Source organism: Phalacrocorax aristotelis, chromosome 9 (genome assembly GCF_949628215.1).
Source record: "Phalacrocorax aristotelis chromosome 9, bGulAri2.1, whole genome shotgun sequence".
Classification (NCBI taxonomy): domain Eukaryota; kingdom Metazoa; phylum Chordata; class Aves; order Suliformes; family Phalacrocoracidae; genus Phalacrocorax; species Phalacrocorax aristotelis.
The window spans coordinates 1248152-1269084 of NC_134284.1; the positions used below are offsets into that span (position 1 = coordinate 1248152).

Consider the following 20933-nt stretch of genomic DNA (forward strand, 5'->3'; position numbering starts at 1 on the left):
GATATATCTCTGTAGATGTCCAGTAATTTATTGTACTGTTAGAGCCAAAACTATTCTGGCTAAGGTGCATTCAAATCCTACACAAGATGTGATTACTTTTGTGTGTGGCTTGTGTAAAAGAGGGCATATGGCCTACAGGTAAAACCCAAAACACTTTGCAATAGCCAAATAGACTTAAAATGTGTTAAGAATGAGCTGGAGCACAATAAGACATACTTGGCACAACTTCATTTGCCAAGATCCTAAAACATAATTAAATAATGCATTTTAGGTGAGAAGAAGAGAGGCTTGGGGGAAAAATCATCAGTGAAAACGAGTATGCTGAAACTTGCAATTAAGTGAAGAATCACAAAGATGAAAAAGATACAATAATAATGTTCCTAATGGCACGAGCTGTAGAGGATACTTGGAGCAGCAGTGCCCATGATAAGAATGAAAGTATGAAACAAAGATGTAAACCAAAACCTGGAACAAGTTCATCATTTAGAATACAGACAGGAATTCTGAATTACAGTGAATGGAGAGCTGTGTGTGAGAATAAGGAATGGCTTTCTGCATGTGAGTTGTGTTGAGCAAAACAAAGGCCAGAACCAGAAAGGGACAAAGTCCTGTATTGAATGTATTAAGATTTTGTTGACTGTAATGGTGGAAACAAATTTCTGTTAGCTTTGTTAGTTGCTGTAACAGAGGTGGAAGCAGAAGTTACTGCTTTTGACCCAGAAGGCAGCATTTGTTTCAGGAGTGAAACTTTGCAGTAATGTTTTGTTGGACTGGAATGTGCCTGGACTGGACAGCAAGGATGTTTTGATAAGGGTCTTTCCAAGGTTGGGCTGTTCTAACACCAAGGACTCTGATAAGACATGTGTAAGATCACTGTGGCCCTAATGGTGGTGTTACTCTTAGATTGGCATAAAAATAAACTGATCCTCTGGAATGAATATCTTGTGTGGTATTGTGGAATGCATAGTCATAGGTGCAGCTGTAAATTAATATTTGAATTAGGTAGTGTGGGCTGTAAACAGGCATGCATTAGGAATGGTTCTGGGAAGCATTCCCCAAGTTGGTGTCTTCAACACCAATTAATTATCTTGCTATATCAGGTCAAAAAAATTGCAAGTGTGAACAGAATAAAAAAATAGTAGGAAGCTTTGATTTACAAGAATGCTTCTTCAATTTTTGAAATAAAGCCTGCTAAGTGTGTCTCTTATTTCCTGCTGAAGCAAACTGAAAACTTTTTAACAACAGTATCAGTGCAAGTGGTCAAAACAAAGCTGGCAAAAATAACAATTCTACAAGGCTGTCATGTAGAAGTTTACACAGGTGGAGCAGAGGCAGTTCTGTATTCTGTGATAAGCAGAGAGGGACACATTTTAAATATTGCCTGTCTGCGCTTGATGGGGACAGACAGACACTGATTTACTTGTGTTTAATAAGGCTTCACTGTCTTGAAGCAGTTGGTGCTCAGAATGCAAATGGCTTCCAAAGTTAAAAAGCATGTTTTGAGCCTCCTTGAGTAAATCTTGTTCATAAGGGAAACACCTCAGCTTCCAAATCTCTGTCCAGTACCCTCACAATACACGAAGTTCACTTTGGAGGAGGAAAAAAAACCACCCCACTTTTATTTTTACTCACCTTGATTGAAGTTCCCACTTCTGCCTTCAGTTCACAATATCTTTTACCTTCACAATCCTCTCTGCTTTTTAGGCTGTATTTTCGGAGTCAGTCCAAAGGTGAGACAGACCGGGAGCGGTTGCTACTGGCCTTCCAAGTCAGCAATGAAATAGCCAATGGAAGGTTTCTTGTTAATAAGGAATTAGCTCTGGAAATGGTGGCTCTGATGGCTCAGGTAAGTATGGCTATGGGCAGAAATCCTCGCTTTTGTCCTCCAAGGACTACAGCTATACATTGAATATCTTTGTCTAAGCAGCTATCTTTTACATCAAAAGTGTTTTTCTTATCAAACCTATAATCTGAGATGTACCATGCCAAACACATTACACCAGCATACATATGTTGTTAGACCACCTATTGCTGTAGGGAAATTTGCTATAGGAGTGCCTCTCCTTTCCTTGTGAAGAAAAATACTGGGAAAAAAGTGAGGCTGGACTATCCCCAGAACTGCTCCAAGTAGTGCCTTAGTAGAGATATGGAAATAGTATCACTACTAGAATTCCACTTAATAGTAAAAACTTTTCCTGTTGCCCTGCCAATAGCCTCTTACTCAGGAAGAGCATCTTGTAGGATCCTCCATTAGACCTCCAGGCTTGCATTTAGCATTTTACCACTTAAAACACACAGTATGAGCTGTAGGCATGATAAGCACAGGATAATAGTTTCTTACTGAGCTGAAACTGATTGTTGCATTTGTTAAAGCAATGTAAACTGAGATGAAGGAGCTGTAAATGTCCAAACGATTTACATATAGGCTGTTGCTTTAATTGGCCAATTGAAAATAAATCCCAAAAGCTTGGCAGTTATACAGAAATGTCTCCCTACAACAAGTAGCTGGCTGAGGTCTTGCTTCACTTTAGTAGATCAGTAAAGAATTCCTTGGGCAGTCATGTCCTCAGTAGTTGCTCTGTTATATACATTTACTATGGTAAAAGCTGTAGACAAAATTCCCTAGCTGGATGGTGTCTTTTTGTGTGGCTAGTAAACACAGTAGTTATCGATATGGGAATTCATGGAATGTTCTACTGCACTAAAATCCTCATAGTTCTGTTGCACTATAAACTATAACGTTGTCTTAGGTGGAATATGGAGATTTGGATCAACCCGGATCTTCAAGTCCTGGGGGAACATCACAATCAAAAATGCAACATCTTCTCCACCATGTCTTAGATAAATTCTACCCCAAATGCTACAAGCAAAACATTACTCCTGAACAGCTCAGGTAAATTGTTTGCTCTTCTGTACTTCACACTGAAAACACATTTTACTTGCAATAATTCTGCTTTTATAATTAAGAAGTTTCAAGGAGTCCTGTCAAGGTTATTTGACGTAGAAACTTAAACAAAACACAAGTGTCAGGAAAGGGTGGCTTTAAAAGAAACTAGCAGTTAACTAATACAAAAAGAGACAAATCACCAAGTAATTTTCCCCAGACAAGAAGTTTAAGCCTTGAACTTCCAAATTAGGCATCTCAGTTCCAACAAACTCTAGCCTAAGCCTAAGATTAATTCCATTTCTTAATTTTTGTTTTACCCTTCCCCCAAGTGTCAATTGAATCCAGATGCGTAACATCTGCAATGAACCATACAGCCAGCATGTATGGGCTGCTTCAGACCATGCAGTAATTCTGGTAGGACATATTTTAGCAGAGCTTTTTGATATTCTGACTTGGAAATTCTCACACACAGGGCAGAGATCTCAAATATTCAAATACAGAGTTCAGATGCTGCCATGGATCTCAGCTCTAACTCTTTTAATGAAAGAGAATTATAATCTTCCAGATCCAAAGCTGCTTTTAGGGATGCAGTGGTGGAACTAACACAATTACCTCCTTTTGGAAGCAAATTCTAGTTGCAGGTAGCAAGATAGCTGCCAAACCATCCCTAGTGAGCCCTATCAAGAGTGAGTTAATATATATTGCCACTCCATGTAGAGCATACAGTTAAGACGAAAGTGAGACTATCATTTAATGGTAAGGCAAGCGGAGCAGGATTTTACTCTAACAGCTACCTCTGTGTTTGTAGTTACAGTTGTTTAATATAGACACCAGTCAGCAAGCCATATGAGACTGGGATTCCTGGGCATTCCAATATAACTAGTACTAAAATAATTGTGGAAGTAGAGAATGCTAAAAGAAACTCAGACTGTACAACCCTCAACTGACAGGGCTAACAGCCCTGTTCATAGTGCTGTGTGGGACAGCCCTTTTGGAATGAGAGGGACATCTATTTTACTCACCTTTCCTTGGAAGACCATTAGTAAATAAGGCTGTCTTGTGGCTTGGATTCTGAAAGGCAACTGGCTGACAGGCTGGCGGCGAAGTGGATGGTGCTGCAGGGATGCTCTCCACCAGAATGCGTTCGAATTTATTTGACAGTGGCCCGGAAATGGCCTCTCTTTGGAACCAGAATATTTGCTGCTAAGGTAACTGGAGCACACTTTTTTCCTCCTGTTCCTGGGAGTAAACTATCTGATCAGACATATACCTATGATCTCTGGTAACAGGGGTTGAAAATCCTTCTACTTCAGGAAGGGGAAAAACTGAACAATACGCTGTTCTGAATGAACAGCTCTGGTACCGCATAGGTTTAGAAAGAAGAGAAACATGTTCTAAACACTAGGGGTTGCTAGTGTTCAGTAAATAAATACTGAAGGTTCCCTGGCTGCATCAGCTGACCATAGTACAGGGTACTAACTCCCCTTACAAACCTCACCAAAGCTTTCTCAGGCAGGAATTTCCCTGGTCATCAAGGGAATGTTAAAAGGGATAGTTAAAAAGATACTATTTACATACCACTGGCGGGGGGGTGGAAGGGAAGGGTTCCCCATAAATCGTGCCTGGCAGCTGATGCTAGCTAAAAGGAGAATGGGTATTCCAGACTTGTTCTCTGCTTGAGTCAGAACTGGCTTTCCTTTCCTTTCCACACAAGAGAGGCAAGCACTGATAATGTCCTGTCGCAGAAAAACTAAAGCACATCCTGAGTAAGCTGCTAGCCCGCAGGCATCAGCCCGAAAGCAAAGAGCAGCTGGAGGGAGTGCTTCTCCCAGTAGCTTGTACCACCCCTCAGCCCATCCCAGGCTAGAGCTCTGTACCTATTACCCATGCCCAAACTAATGTCTTAGCACATAGTGGCTGTCTGAGAAGTCTTGTTTTGGCATTACCCAGCTTCCCCCAACTCAGCAGAAATCTTCTCTGTTGAAAGTTTGATATAGGTCTTGTTCATAGTTACATGTCTCTTGCTTTGAAGTCAAAGCTGCTATAGTTATGGAATAAAGTCTAAGGACGAAAAGTGACCTCTTCAGTAAATATACAAGAAGTTTTCAAATAGACAATTATTTCTTCTTTCAGCAGTTCTTTCAACCTTCTTTCAGAGGTTGGTGACACTGAAGAATCAGATACAGAATAGTTCCACCCAGAATTCAAATAATGTTGATATTTCTGATGATTAACATATTTTATAACTTTTCAGTAGTTAAACAGCATTAGCCATGTAATAGCAGATTCCCAGGAAAGAGTCATGTCATTAGCCATAACAACACATAACTCATCTTTAACAGATAATGGATAGACATTTATCAAATTCTGTAAGAATGAAAATTGCATTGATGTGATGGTTCTGAATGCACTGGCATTTCAGAAACCCAGATGCTTCACTGCCTGCCTGATCACAGAATCATAGAATCACAGGATGGTTTGGTTTGGGAGGGACCTTTTAAAGGTCATCTAGTCCAGCCCCCCTCCAGAGAGCAGGAACATCTTCAACTATATCAGGTTGCTCAGAGCCCCACCCAACCTGACCTTGAATGTTCCTAGGAATGGGGCATCTCCCACCTCTCTGGGCAACCTGTGCCAGTGTCTCACCACCCTCATTGTAAAACATTTTTTCCTTATATCCAGTCTAAATCTACCCTCCTTTAGTTCAAAACCATTACCCCTTGTCCTGTCACAACAGGCCTTGCTAAAGAGATTGCCCCCATCCTTCCTATAAGTCCCCCTTTAAGTACTGAAAGGCCGCAATAAGGTCTCTCTGCAGACTGAACAACCCCAACTCTCTCAGGCTGCCCTCATAGGAGAGGTGCTTCAGCCCTCGGATCATTTTTGTGGCCCTTTGATGGAGTAGTATAAGAACCAGAGCAGAGCAGAACTGCCGTTTTGTTGCTCTGTCCTAGCATTTAATTCCGTTTTAACTACACTGATGGAATTTAATTAATCTCAAAGCCTCCATTATCATTGCATCTCTTGTGCCACTAGTCCCAAAATTCTATTAAAATCTGAAAATGTTATTCTAGATTTTGAGAGAAGTCCTCTTAAAATTCAAACCAGGTCAGACCACTAAGCCTGTAGGATTCTCTCATATCTTCACTTTATCCTTAAAACCCAAGATTTATGTCAGAGACATCATTGCGTGGTGGTCAAGAAATATCTCAATTAATAATTTTCTTTTTCTCTAGCCTATTTTGCCTTCCTCATTGGAAGACTGTCCAGTGTGGATAGCTGTGAATGAAGATGGTGTCAGCATTCTGGATTATAACACTATGGTACTGTGAGGAACACTGTTTAAGAAAAATAACTTACCTCCAACAGAAACACATTCCCCTCAGTTCACGTACAGTGACTAAAAGTTTGTCTTTAACTTCAAATGGGTCTGGAAGTTAATTTGTAGAAGTCAGAGATGAGGGAAGTCAGTGCTATGTTTGAATGCTACATAAACAAAGGAAAATTACAGCTACAGTGTAAGGTAAGGTTTCATGAAACAGCTAACTGCCTCTTTGATGGGCAGCAAACATGCTCACAAATCTTGCAAAATCTCAGTGATATGTGCGTTGCTAACACCATCTGGGATATAACAAAGTTTGGACTTTTGCTCTGAAGCAGTGAGTCATTGAGCAAGCTAGGAGACTAGAAATGCAATTCTCATTTGAGATTTCTCTGCCAGCTGTTACCTATAGAGCCAATTACCTCTACTGCCTCTTACTGCTGGAGATCTGGTATTCTTGCGATAAGTAGCAAATATATTAGTTTAAGGTGGCCATTTTTTCTTTTACAGAACTATGACTCTTTCAAACTCTCTGTCTGCAGCACTTGAAGGTCTCTTATTCATACTCCTCTGTGCTGACCTTTGGAGGCTGTCGAGATGACTTCATGATTGTAGTCAGTCAAATGAAAGAAAGGAGTTCTGGAAAAAACAGCACTGAAAAACTCCTTTTCACAATGGCAATTCCAAAGGTAATTACAAAATGAACAGCGAGTTTCTTTTCAGCTGGCAGCATCACAGCTGGGCATTTTGTACAAGGCCTGGGGACTGGCACTTGTGGCTGCTGCACTAGCTATATACATACAACAAATCCCTTGTAAGCTGGAACCTTTAATTAAGAGACTCATTCTACCTAACTCTTAAAGACCGACCTTCATTTCAAAGCTAAACCATTCCATGGGAGAAAGCCATTTGCAAATGGCTATGCAGTCAATAGATTTTAAAAATCAAAGGGCACTCTTACCTCTCATTGACTTAGAGTTAATCATTTTCTTTTTTCCCTAGGTTGTTGAAGCAACACTTCTTATTGCCAGCTATATTAACTACCGTTCCACACCTTCCCTCCTATCTTCTACACAGCCTTCCCGAAGCAAAACACCTGCTAACAAGCTCTGGGAGACTGAAAGTCAGTGCTTTATTCCTTCCTTGCCCCAAAGTGCTAAGGCGCCCACCCTGCTCTGAGAGCTCATTCCAAAGGACTTCAGGGATTTTTTTTATTTTTTTTTTTAATTTAGTTGGGGGTTTGGTGTTTTGTTTTGGTGGTTGGTTTTGGTGGTGGTTTTTTTGTTGGTTTTTTTGCACTGCTCTGTACTGAATTGCAGAGCACTATGATTTTGCTGGTTACACACCTTACTTTAATGTGGGCTCTGATTCTTTTTCCATAATATTAGACAAAGTTCCTTAGCATGGGTAGAGCCAGTGTCCTTTTTCTTAAAATGTTGATTCTGGGGACACTGCAGGAGCTTCCTTTCCATGCCACACTCCATCCAAAATACCATGCCTCAGGTCACTTGCCTGCACAGTGCTCCAGTCACATTACATCTGCTCTCTTTCCTGGCACCCATTATTATTCCATCTCCTTATCTTACTGATTTGCTTACAAGCACATACATTTTCTTCAATCCCTCCCACTTTCAGGTTTGCACCTGCCTTTAGATCACCGCACACCCTGTGTCTGGAATCTCAATCTAGCTCTTAAAACTCCTAGTGACCTCTTTTTGTCATCATAGCCCCTTTCAGTTACTACCATTATTTCTAATAATCTCTTCACATCAATCCCCAAGTTGCTCACTTTTTACCTGCATGAGGCTGCAACCTCTGCGAGGCAGATTTGAGTGCAGATTTGAATCTGACTGCAGCAGGCTAAGCACACAGTCCTCCTAAAAGTAAATACAGGTGGTAGTGGATACTGTGGCATGTGGCATGAACCCTCTACAAGGATGCATCCTGTTGAATACTGCCTCTGTTAGGAGCTGCATATCACTGCATCAGAAACTAGATCTACACTGAAAAGGCTATTACCAGAGTGTAAAGGTTAACATGACAGTCTGATCAGGTAGTTTAGGCATAACTTCAGCTTTATGCTTTGGTTGTGAATAGCTATTATATTAAAGTTTTTACCATTCAATGTTGCCACTTCCAAAACAACTATTAAGATAGTCTTTTTGCAGAGACTATTACAGTTTTTATGCAACTGCTTAACGCAACCAAGAGGACAGTTTAATTTTCCTTAGAGCTATAACAACTCCTCCCTGAAACCGATGGTAAAAGTGAAAGTCAGAAACTTTCCACAGCCTTGCTCCAGACATGAAAGAAAGAAAGAAGACACTGTTGAGAAGGAAGAGGAACTAAACTGAGAATAATGCTGTAACTTCAGACCTGAAATAGGGAGTACAGAGCAAGAGTCCAGTGGTACTGAAGAATGTTTTCAACTTTAAATAAAGGTGGAAACCTTGTGTCTTGCCTTTCGAGGACTCAGAATGACTGGGACTGGAACAGTGTCAGATGATGCCCTAGATCCTTAGGACTGACGTGTTTGGGAATCGACGCTCTTCTACATAACAGATGAACAATTAGATCTCTGGTGCAAGGCTGAATGTGTCAAATGTTCCACCATCAGACAAGCATTTTCAAGGACTCTGTTAATGACTGTTGTAGATGTTTTGGGATGTGTTTGAAACTGCACATCCTCTCAGACAAAGGAAGACAATGCAAGCAAGTTTTGTACTTTTTCTGTCTTTCAGCAAATAGAACAGATCTTCCCAACCCAGCTCTGCCCCTCTGACTTGACAGAAGCTGCTCTTTTCAAACTCCTGCTTCCTTCATGCTACCACAGCAAGGAGGAGGTAGTCAGCAAATGTGTACTTATTGTTCTTCTGACTTTCCTAAAGAATGGGGGTTTTTTGATGTTTCAAAGGAACCTCGTTATAATTGAGAAGGTTAAGAGATTTTAAACAAGAAAAATAGCAATTCTTCTTGAAAAATCTAAATCTACCTTGCTTTTGAGTTCAGCTATTTTGATAAGCGTTCTAAAAAAGCTGAGGAAGAATAACTGTATTTGCCTAAGTACCATATGCAACTTCATAATAATTATGCATTCATGGGCACCTTTCCCAAGTTAAAACGGTGTGAATCCAACCATTAGAAAGAATTCAGCAATAGTAAACCAAAGCTATTTGCAAATGAACAAACCAACCATACCACTGGTTTTATTCCCTAGTACCTGCCACCAACCTTGAAACATCCAACTAATGCACACAGTGGAGCTGATACTTCAATAAGTTTTTGTTTCATGCTTATGGTGGGTGCAAAGACACAAATTAAAAGAGCATGGGACAGACAAAAATCATTTCAAGCAATCCCTGATCAGCATCTTTGTAACATTAAAAACCAACAAACAAAAAAAAACAAACACCCAAACCACCCCATGGAGGGTTGTGGAGACAATATGGCAGACATAAGAGAGGAAAACATTGTATGAATGGAGACCTGACTTGCACATACTATAATGTGCCCCCTTGTTACGAATTTAAGGACTGTCCCTTGAAGTTACAGAAAAGGGTAGAAGCTTTCTGAGCCAAAACCAATTCTGAGACAGTATTTAGTCTTTTTTTTTTTTTTTTCCTTAGATACTTTTAAGTGACTATATGTCCTGGAGTGGTCAACAGTATGTATTTCCCGCCTCCCTCTCTCAAACACACAGAGAGTGATCTCAGTGTAGCTACAGTAGTTTGAATACAGAGAGCATTATTCCTCCTCACTCCATCACCTGTGCCTAACAATTCCTCTATCTGAAGGTCTGTCTGGCAGCCTGCTTCTTGTATCCCACCTGTAACAAAGCTGCTTCAGGGTAAGCTGAACCGTCATCGGAGCTGGGGATGCTCAAGGCATAAAAGTCTCCACAGTTCAGAGGCTGTACTTACCTTACAGTGCTAACATTCATGTCCTCCAGACTTGTACCAGGGCAAACAGGAAGCAGAGAAGTTGAATAAGCAAGAGCTGTCCTGAAGCTCATTGTTTTCTGCCATTACTGCACTTTAAATGGCAAAGCATGGCATATAGAAGTTTTTTTCTCTTCCTTATTTCTTAAAAATATTCACCAATACTTGAGTACTTTAGGGACCACCCCACTGATGGATGCACATATACCTCCTATTTATAGCTTACCTGACTTCAACCAACCAACCCTGTGTAGATACCTATTCTGTGTGATTCTTTGCTAGAGAAAAGAATTTTTATTTTAACCAATGCTTTTGGCAATGACTATTGCTGCAGCATAGAATGAGATGACAAAAGCCTTTGTTTTCTTAACTGCTGTGTGTATGCAAAAGGCTGTCTGGGAGACACTGTGAGATTTCTGTTTGTTCTTAATAAAATGCAGTTATCATGAATTAAACTGTATTATTCTCAGAATGAAAGAAACTATTTTAAAAGCCAAAACAGTCTCTATGTTAACAAAAACGGACAAAGATTGTGTTTGGTATCCAGGCACACACCTGGTGCAAATGTGCCCTAGTCTGATTCCTTGTTTCTCTCTGCTGATCTTCTCTCAGCTTTAGCGGATAACCAAAGTGCACTCCCATGGGCATGGGATGTTCACTCCTTCAAAAGATGGCTAAAACAATCTTCCAGGCTTCCTCCTGTGATACAGCTACTTGGTTGTTTCTTCAGTGCACATTCTCAGGACTTCATGGAATTTTTACAGCACAGTCAATGTTCCCAGCACGCTCTTAAGCCAAAGACTCTGTCCACTCTGCTGAGAGATAATTTATTTTCTAGCACGTTCTCCCCACGGTTCAGCAAATCTTGCTGCTGCTATAGTGCTCCTCAGGGGCCTTGACCATTTCTCCTCCCCATGAAGAAACACAACCTGGCCAAACCACGCCCCAAGCCGTACGCAAGTCGAGTGTACCACATGGTTCTTAGCCAAAGGACCTCCGCTGTAGTCCTTCACATAGTCATGCTCCCAGGGCCTGCCCCAACATACACCCTTCCCACTTCTACCTGGACTTGCTGCCAAACACTGTTTGCATCAGGGTGCAGCTTCACTAACTTCAGAGAGACCTACCAACTTATATTAGGGCAGCACTGGAATTAAAAATCTGATCAACCCCAATGTTTGAAGTATTTATGAGAAATAAAACCATAAAAAATGAAGTAACCTAGACAACATTACCCCAAAGCCAGTGGCACATCCCCAAGCTGCTGCCTTTCACTTGGACAACCAGAATACTTCCTATGACATGAGCTGACCTGTGTCTTTCAAACTTCATGGCACTGTGAAAAAAAACCCAAATCACTTTTATCTCTACCATATTCCATGATGGTATGTCGCCATGTGTTTTAAATACAGATTATGTAGACAAGCATAGTACAGCACTGTATGCAAATTAAGCGTGATGCCTAGGCTCCTGCCAACTTGCTGGTTTAGCTCTTGTTCTGATACTTCAGTTGTCTCAGTTGCATTACTAAGGAATTATGGAAAAAAGAGAAAAATACCCGTTAAAGGTTACAGTAACTTTTAGCTCAACAACAAAGAAGAATTTCCCAACCTTAAGTTACGCCCAAGAGCACAAATCAATAAAACTTTATTTGCATAGTCATTACCATAATTTTCAACAACACATTTTCCTCATATTCTCAGAGCAACTGAGGTGGCCCTTTTAATGCCACATCTTTTCCATGTCCTGTGTCACCATGCCCCTGCCCCATTCAGCAATGGGTCCACATTTTCCCTGTCTCCCTTTTGCCACTTACGTACTTACAGAAGTCCTTCTTGTTGCCTTTGACATCCCTCAACAGATTAAACTCCAGGTGGTCTTTGGCTTTCCTAACCGCATCTCGGACAGTGTTGCTGTACTTCTCCCAGGTTACCTATCCCTGCTCCAACCTCCTGTATACTTCCTTCTTCTGTTTGAGTTTTGCCAGGAGCAACTTGTTCATCCACGCAGGCTTCCTGGTATTTTTGCTTGACTTCCTGCTCATTGGGACAGACAGTTCTTGAGTGTTGAGGAGATGATTCTTGACAATCAATCCACTTTCTTGGACACCTCTTCCCTCTAGGGCCCCATCCCATGGGACTCTTTCAAGCAAATCCCTGAAGAGGTCAAAGTCTGCTCTCCTATGTTTATTTCATTAAACATAACTGAATGCAACTGTATATTTTAATTTTCTGTTATTTTCTTTCTGAAATTCTCCTGTGGATCAGGAAGTTACCATCCCAGCCCACAAGTCAGCTTTGGTATTTAGAGTGGTATATGCTTTTTTTCAACCAAAAGGTTTAATAGAAAGAAAAACATATTTTTGGCAGTCTGGCCAAGGTGACGTTTGAGTTTATAATAATTTTCAGATCCACAAAAGAGTAAATGTTTGATGCATGTTCTTTGCCTACCTTGGCCCTATTTCCCCATAATTCTTTTCTGGAGAGGCAAGGAAAAATCTTTTCTATTTGAGACTAAAAAGTTCTGCTCACCTGTCTTCACAGAAGAGGATTTCAAGGTTCACTTCTGTGCTTGAGCTGACATTTGCTGTAACAACTCTGTGAGTCTGTGTGGGCCATTAGCCCTAACATCACTGTACTGCTGCACCACTTTCTACTCATCTAATTTAAAAAAAAAGCCATGGGGCAGTTTTGCTTGCCTTTCCATCTGTCTCTAAGCCCTGCTGCAAGTTTGCTGCCTCCATTTTTTTTTACTATTTTATTTCACTTGATTGCGGAGCTGTCTTCCTCTGCTCCAGGATTTCTTGACAACTTTTGTACACTTCTGTCAAGCAGTCCAGACGTGGCTTTGAGCTCTAGAATTTAAGTCAAACAACAGAGAATCAGGCTGTGAACTGGCTGTAAAAGATCTGGAAAGATTTAACTTCCCACTAGTGAGACTGTTGGGCAGAGAAAGGAACGTGGAGACAGCTAACTATCAGAAGCATGCATGTATCAGAAATACAACAGCCAAGTATTTGTAGCTGATTAGCTTTCTCACATTAAGTCAATGGAGAATAGATTTTCTTTTTACATGTTCATTGAGAAATAATCTGTCACAGTCTGGGAGGTGTTTGATGTGTGTGAGCTGGTGTTACGGGAACGCAAAGCCGTTCCATAAGCCATACCTGCTCTGTGATGAAGAAGGCCAGTCCATAAAGCTGAGGTCAAAACATGCAGTACTGTTCTGCAGTTAGCCTGAATCTCTCACCAAATCAGAAATCTTCCCATTTCTCAGCTCACAGATCACAGTGACACATCGACACCTCCCAACCCACCACCCCATCTGTTAGGCCATACTCCCTCTAGAGACCTACCAAACCACAGACTTCCATATGCTAATCAACCATCCCAGGAGACTCCACTCTGAAAAATCTACCTTCAGGACAGGGAATTTAGACACCTGGCCCTTGGCCTCTGCTAGTACTGTCAACAAAAGGACAACGGGTTAACTGAAAACATCAATTCTTTTCACACAAACAGCAAATGGTGGTCAAAGTATAATGATTTTCCATCACTTCTAACCTGGACCAGACTAAAACCAGCAAGAAGGTGAAAGTTTCCCAGTCCCACAGCCCCTGTGGTCCCATGACTTTTGAGCTCCCAAAACAGCATTGCTGTGTAAAGTCCATCAAATGCCTCTCCTTGTAAGTGTTGCTTAAGAGAACAATAGGTCAGTTCAGCACAGAAGTGCTCCTGGGCTCAGTGACACGGTAAATTGTATTTTTGAAGGCTGACATAACTTAGAGCAATCCAATGAAGGAGATGCAACAAAGTTACTAATTACTGCTCCTTCAAAACTAAGTAACATACTAACTTGCACGCTAAAGTGAGAATTACTGACAGGTAATGAATTGCAGACTGACACAGCTCTTTCTGTACCTCCTTTACTGGTGGAGTCAACCCTACCAATACTGAGATATTTCCATTAAAATAAAACTGTTCAGAATTGAGGTAGGAAAAAAAAAGAAACTACACAAATGCCAGGCAGCCTCTTTGAAGCTGGAAAGGAGCATGTATAACTAAAACCGGTTCCTGATTGCAGCTCTCTGGAACTTGTTAGTTGATTTCCAGCAAATCCTTTTTTTTCCCCTTGACTATGTGTGAAATACTTTATATTGTTGTTAGTATATGTCTTTACAATTGTGGGACTGAGTTAGCAACAACTATCGATGGAATAGTCTATTTACACCCATAAGTTTCAGCTGAAGACTAACTGTATCGGTGATAAACTGGAAGTGGAGCAGAAAATGACAGGAATGAGCAGGTGAATTAAGAAGGACAGGAAGGGCTATAAATTTCAGCAGTCTCAGATGTGCGGTACCTCTGTACCGCTTATCACCGCTCAAGGATCAGGGCATTGTTGTGTTAAGCATGTACATGCAGAAAGAAAATCCATCCCAAAAACAGGATTATGAACAGTCAGAACAAGTTAGCACGAGAAGAGAAAGGAGAGACAGGGTAATAGTAAAGCAAACAAGTTATTATACATTAAGCAAATTGCTCACAGCTTGTACTGTGATCTTTGTCAACGGGTGGGACATGGGAAGTCATTCTAATGCCAAGGAGTTTTTTATGGGTGCTTTTGGCACACAGAGCTGAGAGAAAAATCAACTGCAGCACAGTGCCATAGTTATGATGGTAACGCTGAGCATAAAGCAATGCAGAAAGCTGTAGGAGTCCTCAGTACCCTACGTGAGCCAAAGACTTCTAGTTCATGCAGACTCCTGGTTGGGCTCATATTTACACAGCTCCATGTTCTTTGAATGGAGGGCAAATGAAAAAAAAATCCCCTGTACGTAGTTCTTTGAGACTTCTAATACCACCCATTCCACAGTTCTGCAAGACCCACCCTGAAGGCCCAGCCAGGGAAAGGCCAATGTAATTGGCACCTGGAGCAGAAAAGATATGCCAAGACACCTGGTGCGCACACAGAAACCACAGATCTGGATTTCTCCACCATTCAGTCAAACTCACCTGAAAGAGTGGCACAACCTCAGATACTCCCTGAGGATCTCCAGGGTCCTGGAGGAGGATGCACAGGTAGTAGATAACTTTTTGCTACAAGACAAACAGACAAAATCATTGGAGTTTGAAAATGCTATCCAAGTGCCTGGAGTTATCACAGAAGGAGGATCTGTTTCAGCTCACTGGGCTGAAGGCCAGTCACCCCAGGACACAGTCAAGCCTACAAATTCATATCTATAGCTTTTCTACCTTCACACAATAAAAAAATAATTTTACCTGTGGTTTTTTTATTAAATTTTTAACCTGAAAAGAACACACACATGCTGGAAGAGTAAGGTCTGCTTTTCTACAGGAGCTTTGCAGAAAACCCCAGCAAAAGGAAAATAATCTCTCCTGTTGTCTATCTTCTTACCTCCCTCTTGACTACTTACAGAGTTTGGCACCAGGATTTGTAAGAACAATACAACACAAAGAGCTAAAACCACTAGCTTGGTGTCAGCGGCATTATCTAAGGGATGGATTTGGCTTTATGAGGTTATTTGTTTCACTTGAGTTCTTCTTTAGAGGTGAGAGAACAGATAAGAGGATAAAGAGAGAAATCTGAAACATAGCTCCTGACGTCAGTAAAGCTATGGATGGTGCTGTGTTTAATTGCTCTGGTAAACCATGCTCATGAAAATATACTGGATATGATTGTACCTAGGGATACACAAGAAAAAAGACTGTATATGATTACCATATGGATGGCTTCATTGATAACCACATCCTTCACTTGAACCATCTCAATGAAGGTTGTGCTCTCCTTCCCTGAAGCATAGGATGAAGTCACCTGAATGCCAAGTGAGCCAATGACCAACAGGGACTCCTGGTCAATTTTCACAAAGTGCAGGTATATGATCAGTCCAATCAGCGTGATGAAGATAGCAGCAGAGAGCACCATACTATTCTGTAACACAAGCCAAGCAAAGACAGATCTCTGGTCTTACAATTAATTGAACACGGCTTTAGAGAAAGTACTATTGCACAGTAAATTATAATATTAAAGCTACAGTTACAAGGCAATTTTACTTAGGTGGAGTAATGAGTGTAGTGAGATTTAAATGAGTCTTCCTAGAATCACTAAGGTTGGAAAAGGCCTCTAGGATCATCAAGTCCAACCATCAACCAAACACCACCATGCCTCCTAAACCATGTCCCGAAGTGCCATGTCTACAGGTTTTTTGAACACCTCCAGGGATGGTGACTCCACCACCTCCCTGGGCAGCCTGTTCCAATGCCTGACCACTCTTTCAGTAAAGAAATTTTCCCTAATATCCAATCTAAACCTCCCCTGATGCAGCTTGAGGCCACTCCCTCTCATCCTATCACTAATGACTTGGGAGAAGAGAGCAGCACCCACCTCACTACAACCTCCTTTCAGGTAGCTGTAGAGAGCAATAAGGTCTCCCCTCAGCCTGTTCTTCTCCAGACTAAACAACTCCAGTTCCCTCAGCCGCTCCTCATAAGACTTGTTCTCCAAGTCTCTCTCTTCACAGTATGGTCTGAAAGAACTGGGAGCTGAAACTGAAAACTGAGAGAAAATTCTATTGCCTTGTAAATTGAGTGCAGAAATCTCAACCAAAACCAGCTAGTTGCATCAATGACAGTGTATTATACAAATGTCTATAGAGGTGATATCACTGACAGAGAAGTGTCATGAAATGCTTACTAGAACTGAAGGTGGAGTCTCAGAGGGGAAGAAAAATCTTTTAGGGAAAACCTGCGGCCTGCTGGTTTTCTTCTTACAAACTGCAAGTCTAAACTTGTTCAAACCTCGTCTCTCTTCCTGCCTTAAATACCAATCTAAAGAACATTTGCTTTTTTCTGTGCTGTGTCTGAGGACAAACATCTTTTGCATGCTGCAGTCTTGGGATTGCTGTTACATAAAATTATATATGACTGATGAAACTATAGTCAACAGTAAGTCACCTGAAGACTTGGTAATAAATCCTAAAGGTCCGCAACCTACAACCTATTTCTGGGACATGTTTTAGAGAGCTCCAGGCCGCACACCCATGAATTAAAGTTGTAACTGACACTTCCTAAAGGACCAGACTGCTTGGCTGTGCCACTCAGGCTGGGCCTGTACCTCCATGTGAGGTGAAGAAGCCATGGCCACTTGCAAACAGAAAGGATGTAGGACTTCTCTGTAAGTTTGTCATCATGGGAAAAAACCCAGTCATGAATTACAGACACTGAAATCCACACAGAGAGAGACTTTCAGATCTGGTTTCCTGGCAGAAAGGAAGGATTGCAGTCACTTGCATACAAGCTGCGTGAGCACGTGTAAATCCAAGCGGGAGGATGGTGGGGTAGTAACCACTGGCTGGGGTGTACACTTTTTTAACAAATAACACTCAAACACAGCTTCCCTTTCAGCTAGAGGAATGTGAACCATATTTTTGTATCAGAAACCTCCCAACTGACTCACACTGCAATCTCTGTCTTCATTCCTTGGGAAAGATTATTGAAAAAATTGAAGTGCAACTGTCATAGATTTGTCACAGCAACCAGCTTCTTCGGTCAAGCCCCTGACTCCAATCTGAAGATAACTGGTCTGGTCCTTCCCTGCAAGTATGGGTCACAGATCAGATACCTAAGCTAATATTTTTGATTTATCAGCAGCTTTTGAAATCTCTGCTGCCAAGGTCTTATTGCCTCAGCTGTGAAACATGAGCAGGTAGAAGACATTCACGGTGCAGTGGCCTCCAAGTTACTTGGGAAGATCCCTTTGGGGACTAACAATCACTCACCTTCTTCAATACATCCTTTATTCCAGATTCCCGCAACTCATCTCTCTAAGTAAATATCTGTGATTTGGACTCACAAGAACGTGCTACACCCCTACGCACGTCTACCGTACAAACCATGGGGGGCACCCGAGGAGCCACCCAGAGCAGCCGGGCCGCAGCCTGTGGGCCCTCGGACACCGGCTGGCATCGTTATCACCACATTCTTATCGCCACCTCCCACGTCGCCGTTCCCGCAGCACGGAGGAGGCCCGGGAGACGCGGAGGCCGCCTTCCCGCCGCCTCTAGACACCCTCTTGGGCCCGCGTTGCCCGTGTCCCGGGCGCGGCTCGGCAGTGGCTGCGTGGCTCCCGCCGGGCCTTGGCGCCGGCCGGCGTTCGAGCCGCGGAGCGGCAGGAAGGGGCGAGGCCGGTGCGCGGCGGCCCCGGGGGGGGGGTGTCGGGCGGTCGGTACCTGGCTGAGCACGAAGAGGCCGTAGGCCGCCAACCAGACGGCGGAGGTGGCGGCGCTGAGCGAGCGGAGCTGTAGGCGGGGGCAGCGCACCGCCAGCTCCCGGCAGGAGCCGCTGTGCCGGCGGCACCGCAGCGCGATAGTCGCCCCCGAGGCCGAGCGGTACCGCCGCTCCTCCATGCCGCTCACCGGAACCACCGCAGAGCAGCCTAGAGCGCCCTGCCCGGCTCGGTGGTACGGGTCCAACCACACGCTTCCGGCGCTCCTCTCGCCGCGGGAAGGGGTGGTGCGGCCCGGCGGGCGCCTGGCCTGCCCTCCCTCTCCTCCGCCTCACGCGGGCTCGCGGGGCGCGAAGCCTCCGCCGCCGCCACCGTCCCAGAATGGTGGGTGGGGCTGCTTCTAATGGGCCTCCCGCTCCCCCGGGCCCCGCTGGGCCACCCCTCGGCCCCGGCCCCGCGGCGGAGCCGGGGTCGGCCCGGCCCGGGCGCGGAGCGCAGCCGCGGACGCTGCGCGGGGTTAGCGCGGCCGCGCGGGAGGAGCCTTAGCTGAGGTGAGCTCAGGAGGGGAGCCTCGAGCACAGCTCTCCCCTGCCAAACGGCGTCCCCCGGCAGCCTCCCGCCCCCTGATTCCCCGGCCCCGCCGCGCCCGGCCCCGCTCTGCCCCCGGGGCGCCGCCGCCGGGTTGTCCCCAGGGTTAAACCTCGCCAGGCGGCGTCTTTCCTTAATCCTGACCGGCACTGGGAGCTTCCGCGGTTTGCAGATGTTGGTAACTGACAGCTCGCTGCTTCTTTTTGTAACAGTTTTCGAAACACCGTGGCGGTGTGTTCGCGTCTCTTGCCATGACAGAGAGAGGCGGGGGGGTTACCCCATTTGCCTTTACTAATTCCTACTACATAAATGTCACCTTTTGTCTGTACCACCCTTTACTAGAAGTTCTTTGGGGTTTTTTTCAGTGTTTTTTTTTTCGAAGTTTAAACCAGTGTTTTCTAGTTCCTTGCCCTCTAAGTACCTAATAAATTGGAGACTTGGCTTTCTCTACAGAGTCTTAATGAGCCTTTGTATTGTGCTTTTTAATAGTTTTCAGTTATTACTTCGTATGACATACCTGGCACTGACATAAAGCTGCAGCTCTCTAATTCCCAAACTGCCGTCCTAACGGCTTTGCACTTTTCACTTGTTCCCCCTCTCCCACAGTCCCGGAGTGTGTCCTTTAGCTTTAATTGCACATATCATCTTTCTGTGAGCAATTTACTTCATGGTATCTTCAGAGCTCTTGGGTGAGTGCCACATATAGAAACCCATTCACTGGTTCTTCTAAGGGCAGCAAAGGAGTCTTTAACGGATGTGAGAAGCCAAGGGGCATTGAATCACTGCCAGGATGGGAACGGGGGGAAGGGGAGAGAAAAATTGGAGTAGGGGCTAGAAGAAGAAAAAGCAATGTGAAGAGCGAGAAGGTCAGCGACAGGAGGGAAAAGAAGTGTGAGCACCCCGACGAGTTGTAACAGGAATGCACCGTAACAAAAAAAGTTACTGAGGTGCAGAGGCGAGAGGGTGACCTGGAAATCTTAAGAGAAAAATGGAGAAGTATGCAGGACCTTTTTTTGTGTCACTGGCAAGTGACACAAAACCACATTTTACCACATTTCGTGCCCTGTCATCTCTCTTCTCATGCACGCTGCCAGCCTTGCTTTCAAGCGTCTGCTAAGGTTGCACATTTATGAGTCATGTTGCCTCATCATGGAAGGGAAGGATGGGGTCATTTACGAATTTTTAAATGATTTCTTAATCTGTAATCCTTCAATTGCGCTGTGAAAAGGAACAATGAGAGCTTTCAGAACTTATGAATTGTCTCACCCTGAGATCAGGTATTTGAGGCGGGTGCTGGAGAGGTGTCTTTTTTTAATGCTTTATCAAGGTTATCAGGTGAAGAGTGTGACCCCAGTGTTTCCTTCAGTCAGTCCAGGGAGTAGCATTCCTGCGAGGTGACTCTCAGGAGCTTGGTGTAGCCAGTCAGGGAGCTTGGCTGAGGTGGTCATCCCCGTGTGTGATCGCTGCTGGGGCGGTTGGGGGTTCCTCCGTTTCACACCCAGACCCCGGGCCAGGTCTCTCGCAGCAGCGGCCGAATGGGGAGTATCAAGGGAGGCTATTCCCCGAGAGCTCTCCCGGGCCTGGCCGGTGCTTCGTGTCTATCCTCCCGGCAGGGCGAGGAGGGGGCGGTGAGGGTACCGCCGCCCCGGGGCGGGGGGACACCTGGCAGCTCCGCCTGCCGCCGGCAGTGAGGTGAAGCGGCCCGGGGTCCTCACGGGGAGGTGGCAGTTGGGAGTGGAAAAAACCCAGGCGAGGAGGAGGAGGAGGAGAGGGCGCGGCGGGAGGGGAGCCCCCGGGGCGCGTGGGGCGTCGGCCGTTGCGGAGGAGCCGCTGGCCGTCCCCTCCTCCCCTCCCGCCCCGGGCCGCGGGGGGCAGGACACACCCCCGGGCGCGCGCGCTGCCGTTGGCCGGGCGGCGCGGGCGTGTGAGGGGCGGGAGGCGGGAGCCGGCTGCG

At 44.2% G+C, this 20933-nt stretch overlaps 2 protein-coding genes across 6 annotated transcripts in view; one reads left to right on the forward strand and one right to left on the reverse strand.

Annotated features, from left to right (window-relative positions):
* Positions 1 to 10606, forward strand: part of PLEKHH1 (pleckstrin homology, MyTH4 and FERM domain containing H1) — a 52646-nt gene extending 42040 nt beyond the window's left edge. For 2 of the 4 annotated variants that reach the window (XM_075103146.1, XM_075103144.1), the window contains exons 24-29: positions 1705 to 1846; positions 2751 to 2893; positions 3966 to 4095; positions 6124 to 6210; positions 6752 to 6898; positions 7212 to 10606. In XM_075103146.1, coding sequence (XP_074959247.1) covers positions 1705 to 1846; positions 2751 to 2893; positions 3966 to 4095; positions 6124 to 6210; positions 6752 to 6898; positions 7212 to 7388 — 826 coding nt within the window. In that variant the 3' untranslated portion in view covers positions 7389 to 10606. Of the gene's footprint in view, positions 1 to 271; positions 559 to 1704; positions 1847 to 2750; positions 2894 to 3965; positions 4096 to 6123; positions 6211 to 6719; positions 6899 to 7211 lie in introns of those variants that run through there. The other 2 variants (XR_012662235.1, XM_075103147.1) reach the window with 2 other exon arrangements.
* Positions 10607 to 11764: 1158 nt separating this feature from the next.
* Positions 11765 to 18820, reverse strand: PIGH (phosphatidylinositol glycan anchor biosynthesis class H). Of its 2 annotated transcripts, XM_075103165.1 has the most exons (5): positions 18396 to 18713; positions 16553 to 16723; positions 15890 to 16099; positions 15163 to 15246; positions 11765 to 13001 (listed from the first exon to the last, which is right to left on the reverse strand). In XM_075103165.1, exons 1-5 carry the CDS (start codon positions 18570 to 18572, stop codon positions 12900 to 12902), a joined length of 744 nt encoding a protein of 247 aa, XP_074959266.1. In that variant the 5' UTR covers positions 18573 to 18713; the 3' UTR covers positions 11765 to 12899. The 2 variants fall into 2 exon arrangements, with proteins under 2 accessions (XP_074959266.1, XP_074959265.1); XM_075103164.1 differs by lacking the exon at positions 16553 to 16723 and having other exon boundaries at positions 18396 to 18820.
* Between the last annotated feature and the right edge of the window lie 2113 nt (positions 18821 to 20933).